At 59.5% G+C, this 20,319-nt stretch overlaps 1 protein-coding gene across 1 annotated transcript in view; it reads right to left on the reverse strand.

The window, feature by feature from the left end:
- Nucleotides 1-3,922: 3,922 nt before the first annotated feature.
- The window catches only part of ARHGAP27 (Rho GTPase activating protein 27), a 32,491-nt gene continuing 16,094 nt past the window's right edge, over nucleotides 3,923-20,319 (reverse strand). The window contains 16 exon segments of the mRNA XM_027568153.2: nucleotides 3,923-4,129; nucleotides 4,240-4,345; nucleotides 4,501-4,635; nucleotides 4,719-4,796; nucleotides 4,953-5,051; nucleotides 5,148-5,261; nucleotides 5,396-5,501; nucleotides 6,415-6,513; nucleotides 8,405-8,509; nucleotides 8,993-9,083; nucleotides 9,413-9,480; nucleotides 9,852-9,935; nucleotides 10,008-10,088; nucleotides 10,337-10,519; nucleotides 10,779-11,168; nucleotides 11,170-11,187. Coding sequence (XP_027423954.2) covers nucleotides 3,952-4,129; nucleotides 4,240-4,345; nucleotides 4,501-4,635; nucleotides 4,719-4,796; nucleotides 4,953-5,051; nucleotides 5,148-5,261; nucleotides 5,396-5,501; nucleotides 6,415-6,513; nucleotides 8,405-8,509; nucleotides 8,993-9,083; nucleotides 9,413-9,480; nucleotides 9,852-9,935; nucleotides 10,008-10,088; nucleotides 10,337-10,519; nucleotides 10,779-11,168; nucleotides 11,170-11,187 — 1,935 coding nt within the window. The 3' untranslated portion in view covers nucleotides 3,923-3,951.

Below are 20,319 nucleotides of genomic sequence, written 5' to 3' on the forward strand. Positions count from 1 at the left end.
AGTAGAAACAACCCAAATGTTCATCAATGAATGAATGAAGAAAGAAATGCGGTGTCTCCATACAATGGCATTTACTTGGCCGTAAAGAGAGTGGTGAAGACATGCTGGCCCAGAGCCTAGTGGGGAAGGGCCCGAAATGGAAGCACACTTACAGGGCAGCGAGGCCAGGGTGCTGAGAGCTGGGGGAGGTGGGTGGTGGTGGTGGTGGTGGTGGTGGTGGTGGTGAGCTGCGGGGAGGAGGGGGGGAGAGGGTGGAGGGGAAGGATTCAGGCAGGTGAAAGGGAGGAAGGCAGGGGTGACTGGCAGCCCTTGGCATTGAGGCTGGGACCGCCTGGCTGGGAGCTATAAGCAGGGGCACAGCTCATGTGCAAAGAGGTGGGAGATGGGCTGGGAATGGCCTTGGAGGCCACTTGCTGAAGTGACAAGGTCAGGCGGCTGCTGGGTGGAGGATGAAACCTGGAAGAGAGGAGCCCATTCAGAGAGCACTGGGCCACCAAGGCGAGAGACTGAGGGGGACGGGAGGCAGACCCCAGGAAGAGTTACAGGCAGAAGATAAGGACGGGGGTGGGGGGCGCCGCTGACTGGCTCTGGGGGAGGGGGGAGGAGACTCTGGTCAATGGAGGGGCCATGCCTTACAACAGGGAGAAGGGCTGGTCCCGGAGTTTCACTGCAGGCAGGTTGCGCTCAGGGTGTCCGACAGCCATCCATGCAGAGATGTCCTGTAAGCAGGTGGCCATTTGCACTTGGAACTCAGGAGAGAGTGGTCCTGGCTGGTGAGAGATTTGGGTGACCCATGTGCAGGCCTGGTGCCTGAGTCCCCCGGATGGAATGGCTGAGGGCCCTTAGGGTGGGTGGAGGGGAGAGGGCCATGGGCTGAGGCCACAACCCAGCAGTCATCACTATTTACAGGGTGGGCAAAGACCCATGATGCTGCAGGCAAAGGGACAGCGAGCTTCATGGGGGGGACAACAGGCAGTTCACGTGTCCACTCGCATGAGGATCGAGCGCTCCCGCCAGACTTGGCAACCAGGCAGGCACTGGTGGCCTTTTCTGGGGCAGCTTCGGGGGCAGATGCCAGGCTGTAGGAGGGTTTGGAGCATCTGCTGAGAGGGGGCAAGCTTGGGGACAGGGCCTTCTGGGACAGCCCTTATCCACTGCGCACTTATTTTTCGCTCTGTCCCCCAACCAGCTGGTGCTTCAAGAGGGCAGATACTATTTTTATGTATCTTTGTGTCTCACACAAAATCCAATTCATTCCAAACATTTTCAGTGAGCACCCACAGTGCGAGCACTGTGCGTGGTGTTGAGGATTCATGGCTGAGGCCACACGTCTGGTGGCCCTCAGGCTGCAAACGAAGCTCTGGGCAGGCTCTGCCGCCGTCTGCCCCATGACCTCCCGTGAGTTATGACATTGTCTCTCTAGGAGTTTCCTCACTGGCAGTGGGTGATTTCTGCAGCTCTTCCTGGTGGCAAAATATGATGGATCTGGGACTTCTTTGCCTGCTGCTACATGGTTTGCTCACCAAGGCCTTGGCAGCATCAGAAGCCTGGGGCGGAGTGAGGATCAGACGGGGGGCGGGGGGGCTGACACTTCCCAAGGCCTCCCGCCTGCTGTCCTGCCACAGACCCCCGTTCGTTGTGGCCTACAAGGCCCTGCACACCCTGTCCCCCGTCAGCCTCTCCAGCCCCACCTCGCCCCCATGCTCTCCAGTTGTGTGGGCTCTTTGCAGATTTTGTTCTCTCTACGAGCCTTTCTGCCACAGAGCCTTTGCACATGCTGTCCCCTCTGACTGGACACGCTTCCCTTAATTCCTCACCTTGTTGACTCCTCTTCATTTTTTAGTGCTGGGCCCAGATGGGGCTTCTGCAGAAGCATCTCAGGTTCCTGAGGGACAGTGACATCCGAGCGACCCACCTTCAGAGCACCCTGCACTTTCTTACATTTGTACACAGGAATGTAACCAAGTAATCAGTTGTTTAACATCTGTCCCATTCTGTCCTTAAGACTTGGGGGTGAAGAACACTTGCCCTGCTGCGGGTCCCCCGCTTTAGAAGGCTCTACTCTTGACCTTCTCAGTCTGTGCTCTCTCCCTACAGGATGAGGAATCTGTGGGGCCTCTTGGAGCCCAGGCCCTTCCCTCTGGACCATGCTCCTGATATGCAAGACCCCAGAAGTCCCTGCCCAAAAGGTTCATTCCCTGAAGGGTGGGCCATGCGGGGTGGCCGAAGGGCAGCAGGGGGCAGGGGACACATGGCAGTTTGTGCTAGTGGGCCGGACCGTCCCCATGTGAGCACGCGGCCTTCCCCTTGGGGCAGGATGGCTCTGAGGGCAGATACGAGGGGCAGGCTGATAGCAGAGCCAGCTCTTCTCACGCCAACGTGCCTGGGCACAGAATTCAGAAGGGTCAAGGAAGTGTGGGCTGGAACCTTGTCTTCTAGGTCATCACGAAAGTATATTTGTCAAAGTAGGAGAATAGAACATATTTTATTGAACAGTTATAACTTGATTTGTAACTTTACAGTATTTCCACGTATGGTGTGAGGCCTCCTTCTGTACTTTTATCCCGGCCCTGTTGGCATGTGGGGTGGGCGTGGGTCCGCCGCCGGGCACAAGCCCCACCCGAGAGGCCGCATGCGCAGTACCCCTGCCCCCGAGCACCGTGCCTGGCACAGAAGAGCAGATAATAAATATTGGCTGTGAGAGACAAATGAGATGATCCAAGTGAAACGCTTGGCAGGGTGCAAATGTCAATAAATAGTAGCTATTATTGTTTGCCGAACAGACGAACAGTGGGTGGGGCGGGGGGGCCCAGACCCAGAAACTGAGGTGGTTTGTGTGTGAGGAGGGAAAGGGCATGGCTGGCCCCAGGGTTCACGCTTCCTTTTCCAGAGGCTGCACCCGCCTCCCCCAGCCCTGCAGGCCTCTCCTAGGTCCTTAGGACAAGGTGGGCACCAGGCAGGCCGCCAGACAGCCAGGGCGCTGAGAGGGGCTGGGGGCGGGGATCCTGCCAGTGCTATCTCCCCTCCCCGCCAGAAGCACAGCTGCGGCAGGATTCCTGTTTGCCTTCAGGATCTCCCCAGGCCCAGACAAAACCCTCCTGCCGCAGTTTCTTATGCTTTGCCAGTGAGCCCATGGTCGGGTGTGCAGGGGGCCTGGAGGGGAGGGGTAGCTGGAAGGACCGACGGCGCCCTCCCAGGAGGCGTGGTGTGAGAGCAGCCTGAACCGGACCCTGGACGGGTCACTTTGCCCACACCGCCACCTGCCTCTCTTCGTTTGTCAAATGGGATCGTGTGTGGAGACGGTGCCGGGGAGGCGGCCAGGGCAGGGTACACACTGAGGGTGAAGAACCCGCGCACACAGCACCCGGGGATCAGGGAGGGCGGCGGCCGGGACCGGAAAGCCGATGGAAATGGCCCCCCGGCAGCGGCGGAGAGTGTTAGGCGGGAGTGAGGCCCAAGGCAAGGCTGGGCAGCAGGGGCGCTGTAGGCGACTGCTCCGGGGCTGACACGGGGCCCGGTCCCCACGGGCTGTCCTTGAAGGCCCCACCAGGTGCAGGCCTGAAGAAGCCGAGAAGCCCCTCACCCACACTCCTCCTCCCAGGGCCAGCCGTCCCGGAAAAGCAACTCTCACCCCAGCGCATTCTCCCTCTCTCACACCCAGCAGGTGTCGCTGTAATAAAGAACAGAACCCAAGTAAGCCCCAAACAGGACAGGCCAGAGAGGGGGAAAAAAAAAAAATCACATTTTGCAAACTGCCCACCAGGGGACACCATACTGCACCAAGGGGTGCAGATTTCACTTCGGCCTGGGGACCGCTGGGAGGCGGAGGGTCTCACAGATGAGTCCAGCCAAGCGGCCTCCAACCGTCCAGCTTCCAAGGCAGGACCACTGTCGCCACCCCCGGTCCCGGGTCCGCAGCGCCAGCCGCGAGGGGTGAGCAGGGGCCCGCGGTCAGTGCGGCGGGAAGATGTCTGAGCAGCGCTGCAGGATGAGCTCCACCACCTGGTTCTGGAACACCATGGTCATGGGCATGCTGGTCTCCTCGGTCTCGGGCCGCAGCAGCGTGGGCCCGAACACTATGGCCACGCTCTGCACGGACATGCGGTTCTGATCGCCGTGCTCGATCACCCTGCAGCGGGGAGCGGGGTGGGGAGGGGGGAATCAGGGCCCAGAGCTGGAGGGGGCGTGGGGGGTCCGTCCGCACCCGCCTCCCCATTACCGCGCGGCTCGCCCGCTCACCTGCACAGGTGCTGGAAGAGCAGCCGCAGCGTATCGTGGTTGGGGGCGGGCAGAGAGCGCACCAGGTCCCGCACACAGCGGCTGCGCTGGGCCTGGTCCTGCAGCTCTGCGGAAGGGAAGGGAGGGTCGGCTCGGCTAGGGGAACGGAGGGGCTGAGTCCCGGTGGGGGGGGAAAGGGGGAGGAGTTCGGCCGAGGGGGTGCGGGGGCGGCAGGCCGGCCCCATCCCTACCCCACCCGCCCGGTCTCCCCCAGGCGCTCACTGATGGCCGCGATGAACTGGCGGAAGTGCGAGAAGGGGAAGAGGGGCTCCGGCAGCTCTCGAAAGAAGAGCTTCAGGGCCCCGGTGATCACGTGGACGTCCTCCCAGCGCCCGTCGTCCAGGTCCAGGCGCTCATCTGCGGCAAGGGGAGCGGAAGAGGCGGTGAGCACCCCTTGGTGCCTTCAGGCCCTGGGGTTAGGGACGGGAGCCGGGTCTCACCGTGGTCCACCTTATAGCGCAGCTTCTGGATGGTGGCCAGGTTTCCACTGATGCGGTACAGGCCGTCGATGTCCAGCCCTGGGGCAGAGGGAGGCGCTGACCTCGGGCTGGGTGGGACAGGTCTAAAGCTCCTGCTCGGATTCCCACTCAGGGGCTCCCGTTCCCCCGCCCGCGCCCCCCCCAGGGGTCTCCGTCTTGGGGTCCGGGAGGGAGGCCTCCGGGCGCCGCGCCTACCCCGGGCCTCGACGGTGCGGATGCACTGCTGCACGAAGCGCGGCACGGAGCTCCTCTCGCGCTCACACAGCGCCGCGAGCGCACAGCCGAACACCTGGTCTGGGGGAGAGGCTCGTCAGCGCCGCCCGGCCCCGTGCCCCGCCCCCGTCCCTCCCCCCCCCCCCCCACAGCGCGTGCTCCGGCTCCCTCGGGTACCTTTGATGTAGCCCTTCTCCCGCAGCGACTGCAGCGTGGGCCGCTTCAGCAGCAACTTGCGGAGCCGGTGCCGGACCCTGCTCAGGTCGCTCTCCGGGGTGGCTGCGCCTGGGCCTGGGAGTGCGGGGCCGGGTCACTCGGTGGCGCCGGGACTGGCCGGGCTGGCCCCAGCCGGGTTGTCACCGCCCCGCCTCCCCCGCGACGCCGGCCCCCAGGAGATGCCCTCCACCGCCCCACCCCGCGCGCACCTGCACCCGGCCGCGCCTCGTCCTCCCGCCAGCTTCCCAGGCGCTCGCTGAACCCGACGTCCGCGCTGCTGCTCTCGCTTTCCTCCTCCGGAGGCAGGTCTGCGGACTGGAATCACGCGGTCAGAGAGGCAGGGCCTGGGGCCAGGCTTCTGGGACGGCGTGAGGGGCCCCGAGAGCCCTCCCAGCCGGCCCGATGACTCCCAAGCAGAATGCACGCTTCCCTTCTCCAGGTCACTCCCCTGACCACCGCGGAACCTCAGAACGTTCACCTCCCTTGGCTGCATGGAGCCCTTCAGGTGTTGGAGACAGTCATCCTGCTCTCTCCCACTCTTTCTTATCCTCACCCCCCTTGCCCATATTTTCCTAGATCCTCTGCACACAACCCACTAGGTCAGCATTCCTCAATTATGTGGCTCCCGAGTTCTGAACTTACAGTTCCAGCTGAGGCCTCAGCACTGCCAACAACTGCATCACCCCCCCTAGACCTGGATTCCTACCTCTAGTAATACAGCCAAACTCTGTACTCAGTGTTGGCTCCTAGGGAACTGAGGGTCAAAAAGCCCCAGGTTGCTTCCAGGTGAAGAGCTGTCAGAGGGGGCCTGTTCCATCTCTAGTTATGCAATGAATATTTTGAACCTAAACAACAGCAGACTCTTCAATCCAATCCTTTAAAATTTTCCCTTCTGGTTTTAGCCTGTCATTCCAGCCTGAGGCTCTTTCTCAGATTTCCTTTTCTGCCTGCCTCCCTTGAAGTGGAACATTCCTCTAGGATGTGCCCCCCCCCCCCCCCCCCCCCCCCCCCCCCCCCCCCCGGCCCGGACCTGGAGAGATCTCCTGCAGGGCCAACCCCACAGGCTGGATTTGCATACTTAAGAAAGACTATTTCTTCAGCAGCCCATCTGCCACACAGCCCTAAGTGGGGCCTGCATCTGCAGGGAGGGGCACTCACCCACCCTCTCCTCCGCATAATGGCTGGCCACCCCATCCCCACCGCCCCGGAGGCCCCAGGCTCTGCTTACCAGCTCCTGGATGCCCTCGCCAATGGCCTTGTGCCAGGTGCTGATGATGGCCTCAGAGTCATGCTGGATCAGGTACTCTGAGCCATCTCGGCTCCGCAGCTGGAGAGACAGGAGTCACTCAGTCATCTCTGGCTCCCCGGGTCGGCTCTGGGGCCAGGCCTCAGTGGTAGGGGGTGTGGGGAGGGGAGATACAGAAACGGTGGAGATGATCTGTCCTTGTCCCCAGGAACTGAGAGCACAGTAGAGCAAGGGCTTCACCCCAGGCCAAGGCATTCCGCCTCATTCAAAGCAGTAAGTGACAGTCTCTCTGTTACAGATGGGCAAACCCAGGCCCTCTCAAAACACAATCTGTTCCTTTCTGAAAGTTTCATACAGAAGGAAAAGCTATATGGTTACCCAGCAATATATCTCCCAGAACATTCATGCTGCTGGATGCACAGGCAAGCTGAGCTGCCCAAACCAGCTGTTTTGGAAGGACTATCACTGAAGTTTTCTGTGACTCTGGAGTGACGAGGAAGACCCGCTGTGAAAATGTGCCAGGCCCAAATAACCTGGCCACGATCTAGAATGTGGGGCTGTCTCTTGAGAAAAATTCTAGAGATGCCTGCAGCCCACCCCCTGAGTGGAGGGAGGATGGCCACCTGCCAGCCAGGAAGTGGGGGCGGGGGCTCCTCCAGTTCCATTCAAGACTGTCAGCTTTTCCAACAGCTTGAGTAGCTTTCAAGAGTCCCATCTGCCTTCCGGTTCTTGTCAGAAAAGACAACTGGGAAGCGTTTACTCAGCAGCATTCTCCAAAGGCAAGACAGAGAGGCGACATTTATAGAGCACTGGCTGAAGGATGTCCCTCTAGGTCGGGGAAGGAACCTGCCCAGCAAAAGCGATGTCCTTCTTCAGTTGGACACCCACGACAGACATTGCTAATTAGTCACTGCACTCGACCCTGCTGAGCCTGGAGAAAGGCTCCAGACCTACTGACCAGAGCAGCTCAGGAGATCAATCTGGTTTTCCAGCCCTGCTCTGTGGATATGCTGCTTCTAGAACTGAATGAAGCTTGGTGGATCTTCAGAAAACTCTCAAGGGCCTGGCAGAACTGCTTTTTCTGAGCTGAACTGTGAGGTTATGCTTTTGGCTTTTCTCACGTTACCTGAAGCAGCTCCAAGGGTCCCTTACTAAACTAGGCTGGAGCTGTGCACTAAAAATGGCTTCAACAAATTGGGGAAAGCCCCCCCCCCCCCCCCCCCCCGCACCACCACCACCATAAGAAGAACCACGTAACTGATCCTCCTTCTCTTTTCACTTTGGCTACCAGGAAACCTGAGCTAATTTTTTTCAGCAACAACATAGCCCCTGTACATCATCTGCCCCCAATGCCTCTCCACATGGACCCCTTGCTCTAACTTGTGCCTGGTCTGGCTTTTCAGTGGATTTCACCAGCTCCCCATGTGTTTTGTTGTTGTTGTGAGCTTCCTCAGAACTTCTGGGGACTGAAGTGAGGGTAAAGGTAGTTTAAAAGCAAGACAACACGTGGACAGTGGAGGGTGTAGCATCGTGAGGGTCGTTGCCTGGGCCCCACATGGTCCCAGTCTTCCTGCTAGGGGAGCCTGGGAAACTGGGGACCCAGTTTATTCATGGAGGACCCAGTTCAGTTGGAAGCTGGGCTCTGACCGGCCAGAACAGGTTTCCACCCTGTCAAAGTGAGTAGCCGGGGACAGGGAGTCTCCTGTCTGGGATGAGGGCTGTCCTTCCAGGCATGGGTTTCATCCCCCAGAGACCCCTTACTCCTTACCACACTCCAGTGCCAAGGACTAGTAAAAGGGAACTGCAGAATCCGTGATGCCAGAAACACCATGGACGGATCCCCAAGGTGGACACAACTTTGGCTTTGAGCCCTGAGAATTCCAGTTCCACTCTCCCTTTCTTGGGGATTGCCTACTGAGGGTCTCAAGCCATCAGTGAGCCCCCTCTCCTTCTCCCAACCCCCACCACTCACCTCCAGCACATTCTTCCTGCTAGATTTGTCCTTGGGGGCCCAGGACAGAGAGGCTCCTCTCAGCTCCACTGTGTACTCAGGGGTGGAGAGCTTGGGAGGCTGCCTCTGTGGGAGAGGGGAGAAGGGTTGGGGGGGGCACAGTTAGAGGGAGCCCTCAGCTCAGACAGGCCTGCCACGGCTCCTGGCTCCAATCCACCAGGCTCCCCTGGCTCCAGGAACAGAATAGGGAAGGGTTCCTGGAACCCAGAGGTCCTGGGCTGGCTGGTCCTCTGCTGCCTGCCCACCAAAGAGAGGAAAGGAGAAAGAAGAACAGCCCTCATGCCCGGGAGCAGGCGTGCCCAGTCCCTAGTCTGCCTGCCCACCAGGCTGGAGTGGCCACCCTCAAGGACAGCTCCCCATGTCCAGGGTGGCTGGAAGTGCTTGTCGTGGGCTGAATCTGCTGTCGTCACCCCCTGCCAAGGCCCAGCTCCCCTGGCACTCATGTTCCACTGTCGCAGACCTAGCCCTTGACAAGCCAGATCAGGTAAAGAGCCATAGGAGTCAGGAGCAGATTGGGGGGGGTTTCTGTCCTGGGAGTCTGGCCCTCACCAGGCCGCCTGCAGCCGAGGCCTTTGAGTCCTTGAAGAATGTCAGCACACCACCCTCCAGCACCGTCCAGGAGGCGCTCCAGTGCTTCTTCCTAGGTGTGTGGGGGGGGGAAGTGGGGGGTGACCAGGCTTGCATCTGGCCCTGGGCTGAGGGCCCCTGCCAGCGCCAGGAGCAGGGCACAGAGCTGAAGAACACAGCTCGGCTTGGGGCATCCAATGGTGAGCACTGGACTCCCATTTCTAATACTTGGTAGCCAAGGGACCCTGGGCAAGTCCCTATCTCTCGGTGCCTCAGGGTCCTCATGGGACCTCTTAGAAAGTTGCCATGAGGATTAACAAGAGCCTGGCATACAGAACGTGCTCAGTAAATGTCATCGTGAAGCCCCAGCCCGCCCTGGTCCGGGTGCAGCCGGGCTCTCACCGGAGCCGCCTTCCCTTGTCCACCGTCTTGGTACGATGGAGCACACCAGCCTTCTCCAGGGTCTTGGTCTGAGGAAGCCGAGGGGAAAGAGGAGGCAGTTAACGGGGTGGGCCACAGGGGGCAGAGGCTAGTCTCCTCCACAGCCAGCAACTCCTTACAGGCTGGGCCTGAGTCACCACTGAACTGCCTTTGCTGCTGGTGCTGGTGGGGTGCCTGCCCTCACGCCAGCCAGCAAGAGAGATCTCCTCCCAGCTCCCAACCTCACCCAGCCCCGGGCCGGGGATGACCCAGACCCAGGTTCATTCAGCCCAGGCTCGTGCTGGGGCCTGTGGGGGAGACATGCCCGGCCCTCGCCTAGCCCCAACCTAGCCTCAACCTTCAGGAAGCCCCTATTTCTTCTGTGGGGGCCCTGCCAGGGCCTACATGCTCCTTCCTTTACCTTCTCCTCAGGTGGGCTGGCCTGGGCTGGGGTCTCACTGTCCTGGCCGGATTTGTGGATGCTTCGAGGGGCAGGGACAGGAACCTGAGGAGAAGGACACTGTCATACATAATCCCGTCCCCTCTCCCCAAGGCTCTCCCTTTCCCAGTTGGTTACCTGGGGCAGGTCCCACTGAACTGAGGCGTCATCTGGGTTGTAGAAGTAGGGCTTCCCGTGTTGGTCCTCCAACCTCACCCACTGTGGGGAGAGGGATGGTCAGGGCTCCCAGCCCACCTCAATGGAGGGCAGGCAAAGTTCCCCTTTGATCAGAACCCAATATACCCCCAAGGAGTTTGCAGGGTCAGGAGCGGCAAGGGGGTGTCTTGGAGCCCACCCAGGAGCTGCAGTTTATGGTGTGAAGGTGAGCTACTAGTGAGGACGAGTTGGAGGAATGAGCGGGGGGGGGGGGGGGGGCTGTCTGGGCACATCTGCCCCGCTGCCCGTACCTGCTGTTGGGTGAAGTGGTTGGTGTAGAGCGTCTGCCCGTCGGGGCTCACTTGGCAAGACCAGCCGGGGGGCGTGGCCAAAGGCGAGGTGGACCGAGGCTCACTGAAAGAGCCCACGGGGGAATAGTCCTCCTCCGGGTAACTGGTCAGCGACTCGGGGTAATCCGTCTCAGGGGTAGGGGGCTGCAGGGAGCAGAAGACTGAGTCAGAGGGTCTCAGAGCCAGTACGCACCCTTGGCCCCGCCCTTTTAGACCAGGCCTCGCCCCCCACGAGCAGTCTGGGGGCTGTGGTGAGCAGGAGGCGGGGTCTGAGGCCTCAGAGCCGCCCCGCCCCCCCGGCCAGGCCCCGCCCCTCTCCCTCCTTCCCGGGGGTTGCGGGGGGCAGGAGGCGGGGTCTGAGACCCTCGGGGCCACCCCCCCGGGCCAGGCCCCGCCCCCTCACCCTCTGGTCCCTGGGGCTGAGCGGGCTCAGGCCCGGCTGCATCTCCAGCTCGTCCTCGGGCTCGTCCTCCGTCTCGTCCTCCCAGACGGTCTCGCCCGTCAGCGGGTTGTAGAAGAACACCCTGCGGCTCTCCTCATCCCAATACTGACCCCAGTCGGTCTCGAGGCTCTCGCGGCTGCCCACCGAGGCCGGGGAGGTGGCCGGGCTGGCGGCGCCCTCAGCAGCCTCGAAGGGCGACTCCCAGGTGGTCACGCCCGTGTCTGGGTTGTAGTAGTAGGGGCGCCCGCTGCCCGCGTCCGTGTGCGTCTCCCACGCCGGGGGCCGGGGGGGCGCGGTGGCGCCCAACGAAGGGACCGAAGGCTGCCTCTCTACGTTCTCATACACGGGCTCCTCCGGGGGGGTCGTCCACCTGCGGGAGGAGGAAGGACACGTGACCTTCAGGGCAGCTCCGGGGTCACACAGTCCGGGCTCGGCCACTTGCCTTCTGGGTGACCTTTGGCAAGTTAGGGTACCCCGGCTTCAGTTCCGCCGGCTGCACAATGGCTGCCCTGCCCGCTCCAGAAATTGTAGTGAAGAGAGAATGAGGAAATGTTGAAAGTGCATTGCAAAGTATGAAATGACCCAGATGCATAGGGCAGTTACATTAATTATTTATTAACAATAATAAAATACGGATAACTGAGTTCTCCCAGCTGTGCACTCACTCTGCACTCCAGGGGGCGAATCAGAGGCTGGGCGGGAATAGAGAAATGGCCTGGGCCCCATTCCTTTTCCTCCCCGTTCAGGTCACACGGGGGGCAGGGCCCTGCGGCACTCTACAGCCCCACCCCTCCTTCCTTCCTGGCCCTGAAAGCTCTGGGACTGGAATCAGTACTACTTCTGGATCTGGGACTGAAACTTCCTGAATGTGGGTTTTGCAGGCCTGAGAATCAACTGCAGAGAAGGGAGAGAGGAGAGCCAGATGGAGCAAGGAAGGAGGAGCAAGGAAAGATGAGCCCCTCTTGCCGTCCAAAGGAAAGCAAGGTGGGCTGGAGGGTTCAGTCACACAGAACATGAGTCTGGTCATAGTTAACACCCCACTGCTCCCTGCCGCCTGCCGGGCAAAGTCTACAGGGCACCAGGGCACCAGAGGCGTCTGTCACCTGCCTGTCTTCCACCTTATTTCCGGCCATTCCTGGTCCCTTGCCTTGAACTTTAAGCTCTAGTAGCAGGGAATTGCTGGGGGCCCCACCCTCTGGGCTGTGTCTTCGGCCTCAGCCCATTCACAGCCCGCCTAGGCCCAACCCCACCCCTTTCTCACCTGGCCAACTCCAGTTCCTTCTTTAGGACTCAGCTCAGGTGTCAGGTTCAAGACCTTTCCTGAGATTCCTCTAGTGTGCCCACCACGGCCTACCACCCTCAGCCTGCCAGAGGGATAGATAACGACATTATCAAACCCCAGCCAGCAGAACAGCACCAGAAGATTAATACTGTTTCTTTTCGGGACGCCTGGGTGGCTCAGCTGGTTGAGCGACTGCCTTCGGCTCAGGTCATGATCCTGGAGTCCCGGGATCGAGTCCCGCATCGGGCTCCCCGCTCAGCAGGGAGTCTGCTTCTCCCTCTGGCCCTCCCCCCCTCATGTGCGTGCGCTCTCTCTCTCTCAAATAAATAAAATCTTAAAAAAATATATTGTTTCTTTTTTTTTTTAAAGACTTTATTTATTTATTTGAGAGAGAGAGCAAGCAAGTGAGAGAGAGCACGGGGTGAGGGGCAGAGGGAGAAGCAGACTCTCCGCTGAGCAGGGAGCCTGATGCAATGCAGGGGGAGGGCCTTGATCCCAGGACCCCAGGATCACGACCTGAGCCAAAGGCAGATGCTTAACGGACTGAGCTACCCAGGCGCCCCTGATAAATTGTTTCTTTTTTTTTTTAATTTTTTTTTTAAGATTTATTTATTTGACACAGGGAGAGAGAGAGAGCATAAGCAGGGGGAGGGACAGGCGGAGGGAGAAGGAGAAGCAGGCTCCCCGCTGAGCAGAGAGCCCGACCCAACCTTGGGATCATGACCTGAGGCGAAGGCAGATGCTTAAACAGGCAGACGCTTAACTGACTAAGCCACCCTGGCGCCCCAATACTGTTTCTAAGAATATATAATGCTACACGGGAAATGCAGATTTCAACACAGTGAACAGCATATAGTTCCAATTATGTGTTTTTAGAAACCCTCCAAAATGCTAACGGAGGTTATCTCTTGGCAGTGTGATTATAGGGATTGGGTTTGTTTTTATTTTTTTCTTTAAACCTTTCTCAAAATTTTGTATAATAACCACCCCCACCCCCCCCCTTTTTAAATCACAGAAGTCCCTCTGTGACTGTAATGCCTTCGCTAAGCTGTAAGCCCCCCAAGAGGGGAAGCAAATCCTGTCAAGGTGGCCTCTCCCCGGCCTTAGGTAGGCGCCCAAAACCACATTCATGTGTCCCACAAAGATTCACCTGTCCAGTGCAGGCTCTGTTCTAGGCACTGGGAACGCAGTTAGTGAACAAAGGGACCCAAATCCCCACTGGGCAGCCTGTGTAAACAGTCGGGGAGCCGGCCGGGAGCCGAGCAGGGGGATGAGTGAAATGCACGCACGTCCATGATAATTACTGCTAGCAAGGAGACAAACTCTCAAACAAGCAGCGGGTTCTAGACCAACGGGGGGGGGGGGCGGCGCAGGTCCCAGGCCTGGGGGGAACCAGGAAGAGCTGGGTACACCAGTTCCTCACTCACCTCCCTCCCCCCACAAGCTCTTGTGTGGCTGAGGCAGGACCCTCCACCCCACTTCTTTCTCTCTGCCGGCTGCAGCCCCCCTAAGCATCCCGGATCCCACCCACTCCAGCCCGTGGACCCTCACCCAAACACAAAAGCCGTCTTCCCATCTCTGGACCTTTGCTCCAGGGGTCCCTCAGCCTGGAACCCCCCCTCCCGCTCTCATCACCTGCCTACCCAGACCCCGCTCCTCTGCAGCTCCACTCCAGGGCTCCTGGGAGAGAACTTCTCCCTCAGGAGAGAGGCCTAGTCCGCTGTCACTCTTCATCCCCTGCGAGGGCCGGGCAGCGTTCTGCCCTGCTGGCTTGTTCGTCGTCCGCCCCTCTGCCTACCTCCTCTGATCCCAAAGGCAGGGGTTTTTTGAGAGCAGGACCCAGGATGATGTAATTGACCCCAGTTGCCCTCCAGCAGGTGGCCCAATGCCCTAAAGCAGGCAGCTGGTCCACCAAAGGGACTTATTGCCTGAGTACGCGAGCCAACGCCAGGCCACACTTCAGCAACAACCAACACACGCACACCCACTACAGGAGAGAGTGAAGTTAGCTTTGAACAAGGGCTTCCTGGGAATGAGGTTCAGCACAGGAGACTCCTTGGGAGGATGGGATGGAGGCAGTGGGCAGAGGAAGGTGGATGACCAGACACACCTCCTGCCCACCCCAGCTAGACCCACTGAGGCAGTGGCCTTCCCATCCCTGCAACAGGGGCTGGAAGGTCATACAGGGCGGGGGATGAGCTAAGGAAGGAGCCAGGCTGTTTGGAGCGGGAATTTCCACCTACAGACTGCTGGTCTTGGCTAGGAGTCCACGGGGAGTCCCGGCCTGGTCATGCTGAGGGGGATCTTGCACAAAGAACACCCCTCGCAGATACAGAGCAGATCTAGGAGGTAGATGCTAAGGCCCCTGGCATGGTAGGGCTGTTGTGAGGAAGGGAAGATGCAGGATCGCACTGTGGGGCTCCAGACTGCAGATTAGAGGCCAAATGGGGGCAGGACAGGGCCCCCTGGAAGGAAGCACATTCTAAGGATTGGGGCTGCCCTAGAGACACAGGCTGCTTCGGGAAGTAGTCAGGGGCTTTCCCTGGGGGTGAGCAGGCAGGGTCCAGCCCCTGTTAGCGACATTGCAGCCCTGTGTGGGGAGCTGGACCACAGCAGCCCTGAGGCCCCTTCAAACTCTAGAACCCTCTGTAGGGCCCCCACAGTGCTAAGAGAGAGGCGCTTTCCTGTCCTAGCAGAGTCAGGATCAGACTGGAAGCCAGGTGGGGCCAGTCCCTCCGTGCCCTTTGGCCTTCAAGGGGAAGCTCGCCCAGGTTAGAGCAGGGCCCGCCACCCCGGCCCACAACTCCTGGGTGCCCAGACAACACCCCGTCACAGCCTGTCAACAGGGCCCTGATGAGGGCACCAGTAGCTCTTGAGGCCCAGACCCCAATCACAACAGTGACACGGGGGACACCAGTAGGAAAGGGGAAGTGGTGCCCCACCTCAGGCCCGAGCACAGAGCCTAGAGGGGCTCTGGCTCTCACCACACCCAGCTGCCCGGCCCCCCAGCACTCCCCTCATCTCCAGTTCCCTCCCCTTGCCCACAAGCAGGTGGCCGGCCTGCCTCTCTTCCCCCAAGCTGATCACCATCTCTCAGAGTCCCTCTGCAGCCCCCGACAGATATGCCTATCTGGCCTTGGAAAAGGAAGGAGGAAAGAAGGGAGGGGTCCCCCAAGTTTGGGAGATGTCCTGCTCCAAAACCCAGCTCACCCAGCTCCTGAGAGGGCCAGAGGATGGAGAACCGCTGGAGGCCCCTTGACGCAGAGGCCCTCAGCCATCCCCATCAGAGGCTGAGCTTGCCCCCAAATGCGAGGGTCCCCTACCTGTGCCTGCAGGGCCCGACTCCGCCTCTTGGTCAGCTTGGCAATCATGTCCACCATCCTGTTCCCTCGGAGCTGCTGGGACGAAGCCCTGGGAAGGTTTCAGGGGTGGAGCCAAGGGGCACAACCCCAGGGCTGGCACAGGGCAACCGGGGAACAAGAAGTTGCTTTGAGATGGCGGGAGGCTGAGCCTCCAGCCCATTTCCTGTCGGGGCTGCGGAAGTGCTGCCTGAGACAGGCTGCCTGATATAGAGTGGGGTGGGGTGAAGTGGGGGTGTCTCAGGTCAGGGGTATTTTTATGTGTCGCGGGAAGCACTGGCCTGATCCCCGGCAAGTTCTGAGTCCAGGGTCCAGCCATAGCCGGGGAGCATGACAGGACAGCACTGGGACCGTGGGTGGGGGAGGGGAGGCCATGGGAGGGGGCGGCGGGGGTGCTGGGTGCGGGGGCCTGGGCTCGCCTAGACAGGACACGGAGTGGCCCTCAATTCCCCCAAAGCCCCGGAGAGGATGTGATGGGGAAGAGGAAGCTGGTGTGTGTGTTGCAGGGGGGCATGTCTCAAAAAGGAAGGGGCCTGGGCAGCTGTGATCAGAGGAAGCCAGTGTCTGGAGTCCTCCAGCCACACAGACGACAGGAGGGATTTTGACCAGGCCACAGTCTACTCGCCTGACTGCCTGAGCCCACCTCCTCCGGCCTGGGTCACCGAGATGCGTGCATGCACTCCGCCTGCTTGTCCACTTACATGCCCCCACTCTCAGGGGACAGCGACTAGCTCCTCCACAGCCCTACAACCGAAAGCTTCCCCTGGCCTCCCCTCTCTTCACCCTCTCATCAGGTGGGGGTTCAAACCCCAGCCAGGCACAACGGGCACAGCGCGTCCTGGGTGAGACGCTGCTGCCCCCCCTCCAAGCCCTTGGGGGCCACCCTGTCTTACTAACACCCTCACAGGTGCTTCCTCCCCAGCTCCAAAGGCCAGGCAGCACCATGCCACCCACCCACCCACCCACCGCCCACGGCTCTCCCACAAAGGCTGCCCAGCTCCTCCTTCAGGCTCTGACCCCCACTTTCTACCCCGGATCCCAGACCCCTCGTCTCCTGCTCTTCCGTTTCAGTAACCCTCCTGTCCCCAGCCCTGGCCCGACTTTCTCCCCTGCCCATGTCCCCCAGGCCACTCCTTCCCTGCACCCACTGTGGCCTCAGGACAGGGACCCCTGGTGTAAGCGGGTTTGGACTAGGAGCGTGGGACATTCGGGCAGGTCACATCCAGCGCAAGCCAGGGACTTAGGCCCTACTCTGCCTCAAAGCTCTAGTAGCCTGCCATCCCCTGTGGGGCGCAGAAGCCCGGAACACCAGGGGCAGAGAGGCGGGCAGTCCTCCCACGTGTCACACACACGACGCATCCCACTGCCCCCGCCCTGAGGGACATGGGCCACACACACGATAGGTCGCCAGGAGAGACGAAGTCAGGCCCAGGAGATGGGCAGAGCCTCTGTGAATGCCGGCAGCAGGGAGGAGCCGGGGCAGGGAAGGGGAGAGAGGAGGCAAGTGTGGGAACCCAAGCCCTTAGCACTGCCCTGCTGTAGAATTAGGAAGCAGGGTCTTCCCGTGTCAGGAACCAAGAGTGACAGTACGGGAGACCGGGCCCACAGAAAAGGCAACCCACAGGCTGCTTCTCCCCCAGGAAGAAGCCTGGCTCCCATGCCCGGGGGCTCCCGGAGGGCTCTGGCCCCACACTCTGGGGACGGAGCAAAACCCACACAGCTCTGGCCTGCTCTTCTTCATCAAGGAGGCTGGCTCCTCAGGCCTCCAGTCTAGGCCTCCCCTCCCCGGGGAGAGGAGGTGTAAGCACAGCAGCTCCCCAGTGGGGTCCTCCTCCGCCAGCCACACCCTCCCGCCTCGCCTGGCCTTTGGAGGCACATGGTGGAGGAGGAGACAGAACAAGCCAGCTGCACATGGGCCGCCTCTCCAGCCCTCTGTCCTCACCCCTTCTCCTCAAAACCGTCACAAGCAGGTGCAACCAGAAAATCCTATCAGCTGTCTGGGGCCAGAGGCAAAAGAAATGCCTTCAAACCAGTGACTGGAGCCCAGACACGGGCTCAGGGGGCTGCAGAGGGGGCGAGACCTCCTTTGCTGACTCCATGCCAGCCGGGCTGGGTGGAGGGAGAGTGGAGAATAAATTGTGATCTTTGCCTCAGGGAGCTTAGCGCAGTGCACAGCAGTGGCGTCCTTCCCTCCCCTGAGCACACCCTCTCCAGAACAAAGTCCGGGCCTCACTGTATTCACCCCTAGCCCTGAGCGACGAGTCCACCGGTGTGCAGTGGGGAAGCTGGGGGTCACCCTGCAGGGTCCACAAGCCTCAGAATGGTGGGGAACCATGCCTGGAGCTGCCCCCCCCACCCCGAGAGTCTAGTGTAACTGGTTTGGGCTGGGGCTCAGACATGTTGTACTAAGGTGAGGCTCCGAGTAATCCTACTGCTTGCCCTGCAGCCTGAGTCCCAACACAATAGCCCGAGGGGAGGTTCTTCTCTGGGGTTTGGAGCAGAAGCAGCATCATTGGGTTAAAAGGAGAAAAAGAACGAAGCAGGATTCAGAGACATGGCGTCTCGTGCAGATTATGCCTTAGCTTCTCTCTGGGCAGCCCCCTGAATCTCTGGGCCTCTGTTTCTTTATCTATAGAATGGGCTGTCATTTTGTCCCCGCTCACAGGGCTGGCTCCTGTGAAAGGTCAAGCAGAGCCCTGAGTTCTCGGCCCCGCACCAGGGGACATGGGGAGGAAGGGAGGGCTGCACTTCTGCTTTTCTGCTTCTGGGTTTCGATTGAGTGCCCTTGGCTTTGGACTCTGCCCCTAGCCTCTTGGTGACCTAATGGGACTGTGTGCTTGGCCTGTTCCACCAGGGCAGGTGGGGTCTGGGGCCGAGCGCCTTTGCCACTCCCATGCCCTGTGCTCTGGATACGAATGGCAGCCACCCAGGAGGTCACAGGCTGCTGGGACAGGAGGAATCAGAAACGGTCTGCCAAGGAAGCTTCTGGTCAGGCTGTATTGTGAGCCAACCGAGGGAGGAAAATGTGACAGGGGCCCATCCCGTCAAATGTACCTGCACCCACCATTCCTCCTTCCTTCCCCAGTGGAGGGGCCAGGTTCCCCTGTCCAAGGTGACCTCCCCAGGCTGGGCCCCTGGGGATCTCATGCCTCCGGCTTGCTCAGAGGCTGCCTCTCTTCAAATCTCTAACCCCTCCCACCTGACTGTCTTCGGCCCTTTGGCATTTCAACAAACTTGAGGTCTCTCCATCTTATTTTACTTTTTAAAAAAAAAAGATTTTGTTTATTTATTTGACAGAGAGAGAGTGAGAGAGCGAGCACAAGCAGGGCGAGTGGCAGGCAGAGGGAGAGGGGGATGCAGGCTCCCCGCTGAGCAGGGAGCCTGACGCAGGCCTCGATCCCAGGACCCTGGGACCGTGACCTGAGCCAAAGGCAGACTCTTAGCCGACTGAGCCACCCGGGCGCCCCGAGGTCTCTCCAACTTAAAAACCAAAAGTGGGCCCCTGGACCCAGCTCTGCCTGCCTCCTTTTCAGAGCCCACTTCTGGAAGGCGGGCGCATACCCACCATCCTGCTGTCCACTCACCCCGACGTCCAGCCCACAGCTCGCGTGTCCTATGACTTCCTTGATGACAACTGCGGTTTTTGTCGGGTTTGACTCCCCTCTGGCACTTAGTCCTTCCAACCCTCTCCCTCCTCATCCTCTGGTACCTGCTTGGCTTTGGGCCCATGCTCCTCTTCCTCGGCCTGTGTCCTTGACGCCTGGCCTCACCTTTGCTTCTCACTCATCTGTCCTGGGGAAGCGCAACCAGCTCTGTTAGGTTAACGACCCGCCAGTCCATCTCCAGGAGCACGCACCCAGCTGTCACCCTGGGTGTCCTTGGTACGCCTCCAAAGCTGCATATCCCAAATCACGTGCACCTCCCCCCTCCTCTCCGTCTTGCATCGTTTCGGCTGTTCAAGCAGAGACCTAGAGTCACCGAGCCCGGTGACCTGACCTGCCTCAGCCTTTCAGACCTGTCAGTCTGCAGGTGACACAGGTATTAGGGGAACATGGGAACACCACCACAAGGAAGCAAACAGTCAAATCCAGAAGAGACGTCCTATGGGGCAACTGGTCTGGTCTCTGTCAGGGCAGGACGAGAGGGCGGGGACCATCAAGAGAGATTGAGGAGACAGTCAAATGGAATGTATGGTTCTTGAGTTGATCTTGGTTCAAACCAACTGGCTGGGAGAGATCTGTTTTAGGACAATGAGGGACATTTGACGATGGCCTGGGTCTGAGAAGATATTAAGGAACTAAGGTGAATTTTTTTAGATATAATAATGGTTATAGTATTCTGATTATGGAGAAAAACATTTTTAAGACATATATGCTGAATTTTTTAGGGATGAGAAATGATAAAGTCTGGAATTTATTATCTCTTGGCAAAAAAAAAAGAACAAACTTGGCAAGCAGTAATTGTTAAATCTAAGTAATAGGTATAATTATATTCATTTTAATATTCTTTTTGCTTCTTTGTATGTTTGAAAATCTTCATAATAAAAAGGGAAAAAACCTCCCTTAAACTTTCTTACTATTCTGCATTCTCTGTGTTACTACTCTATGAGGTGTTCATTGTTTCTTATCCAGAAAGACTGGCCCTTCCTGCTCTCTCCCCTATCCCCGGTAGTAATTTCTCTCCCTTTATGATGTGGCTCTGGCGCTAGGAATTCTGGAAATACTGCAGCTTAAACATGTCCTGCTTCTTCTCTTCTCCCCACTGCTACCCTCTATGAAGGGGCTGTGCCACCCGGTGGGCAGGGCAGACTGCCTGAGACAGAAGCTGGAACGCAGGGGGATCCCCGCGCAGACCAGGACCA

Source organism: Zalophus californianus, chromosome 16, assembly GCF_009762305.2.
Source record: "Zalophus californianus isolate mZalCal1 chromosome 16, mZalCal1.pri.v2, whole genome shotgun sequence".
Classification (NCBI taxonomy): Eukaryota; Metazoa; Chordata; class Mammalia; order Carnivora; family Otariidae; genus Zalophus; species Zalophus californianus.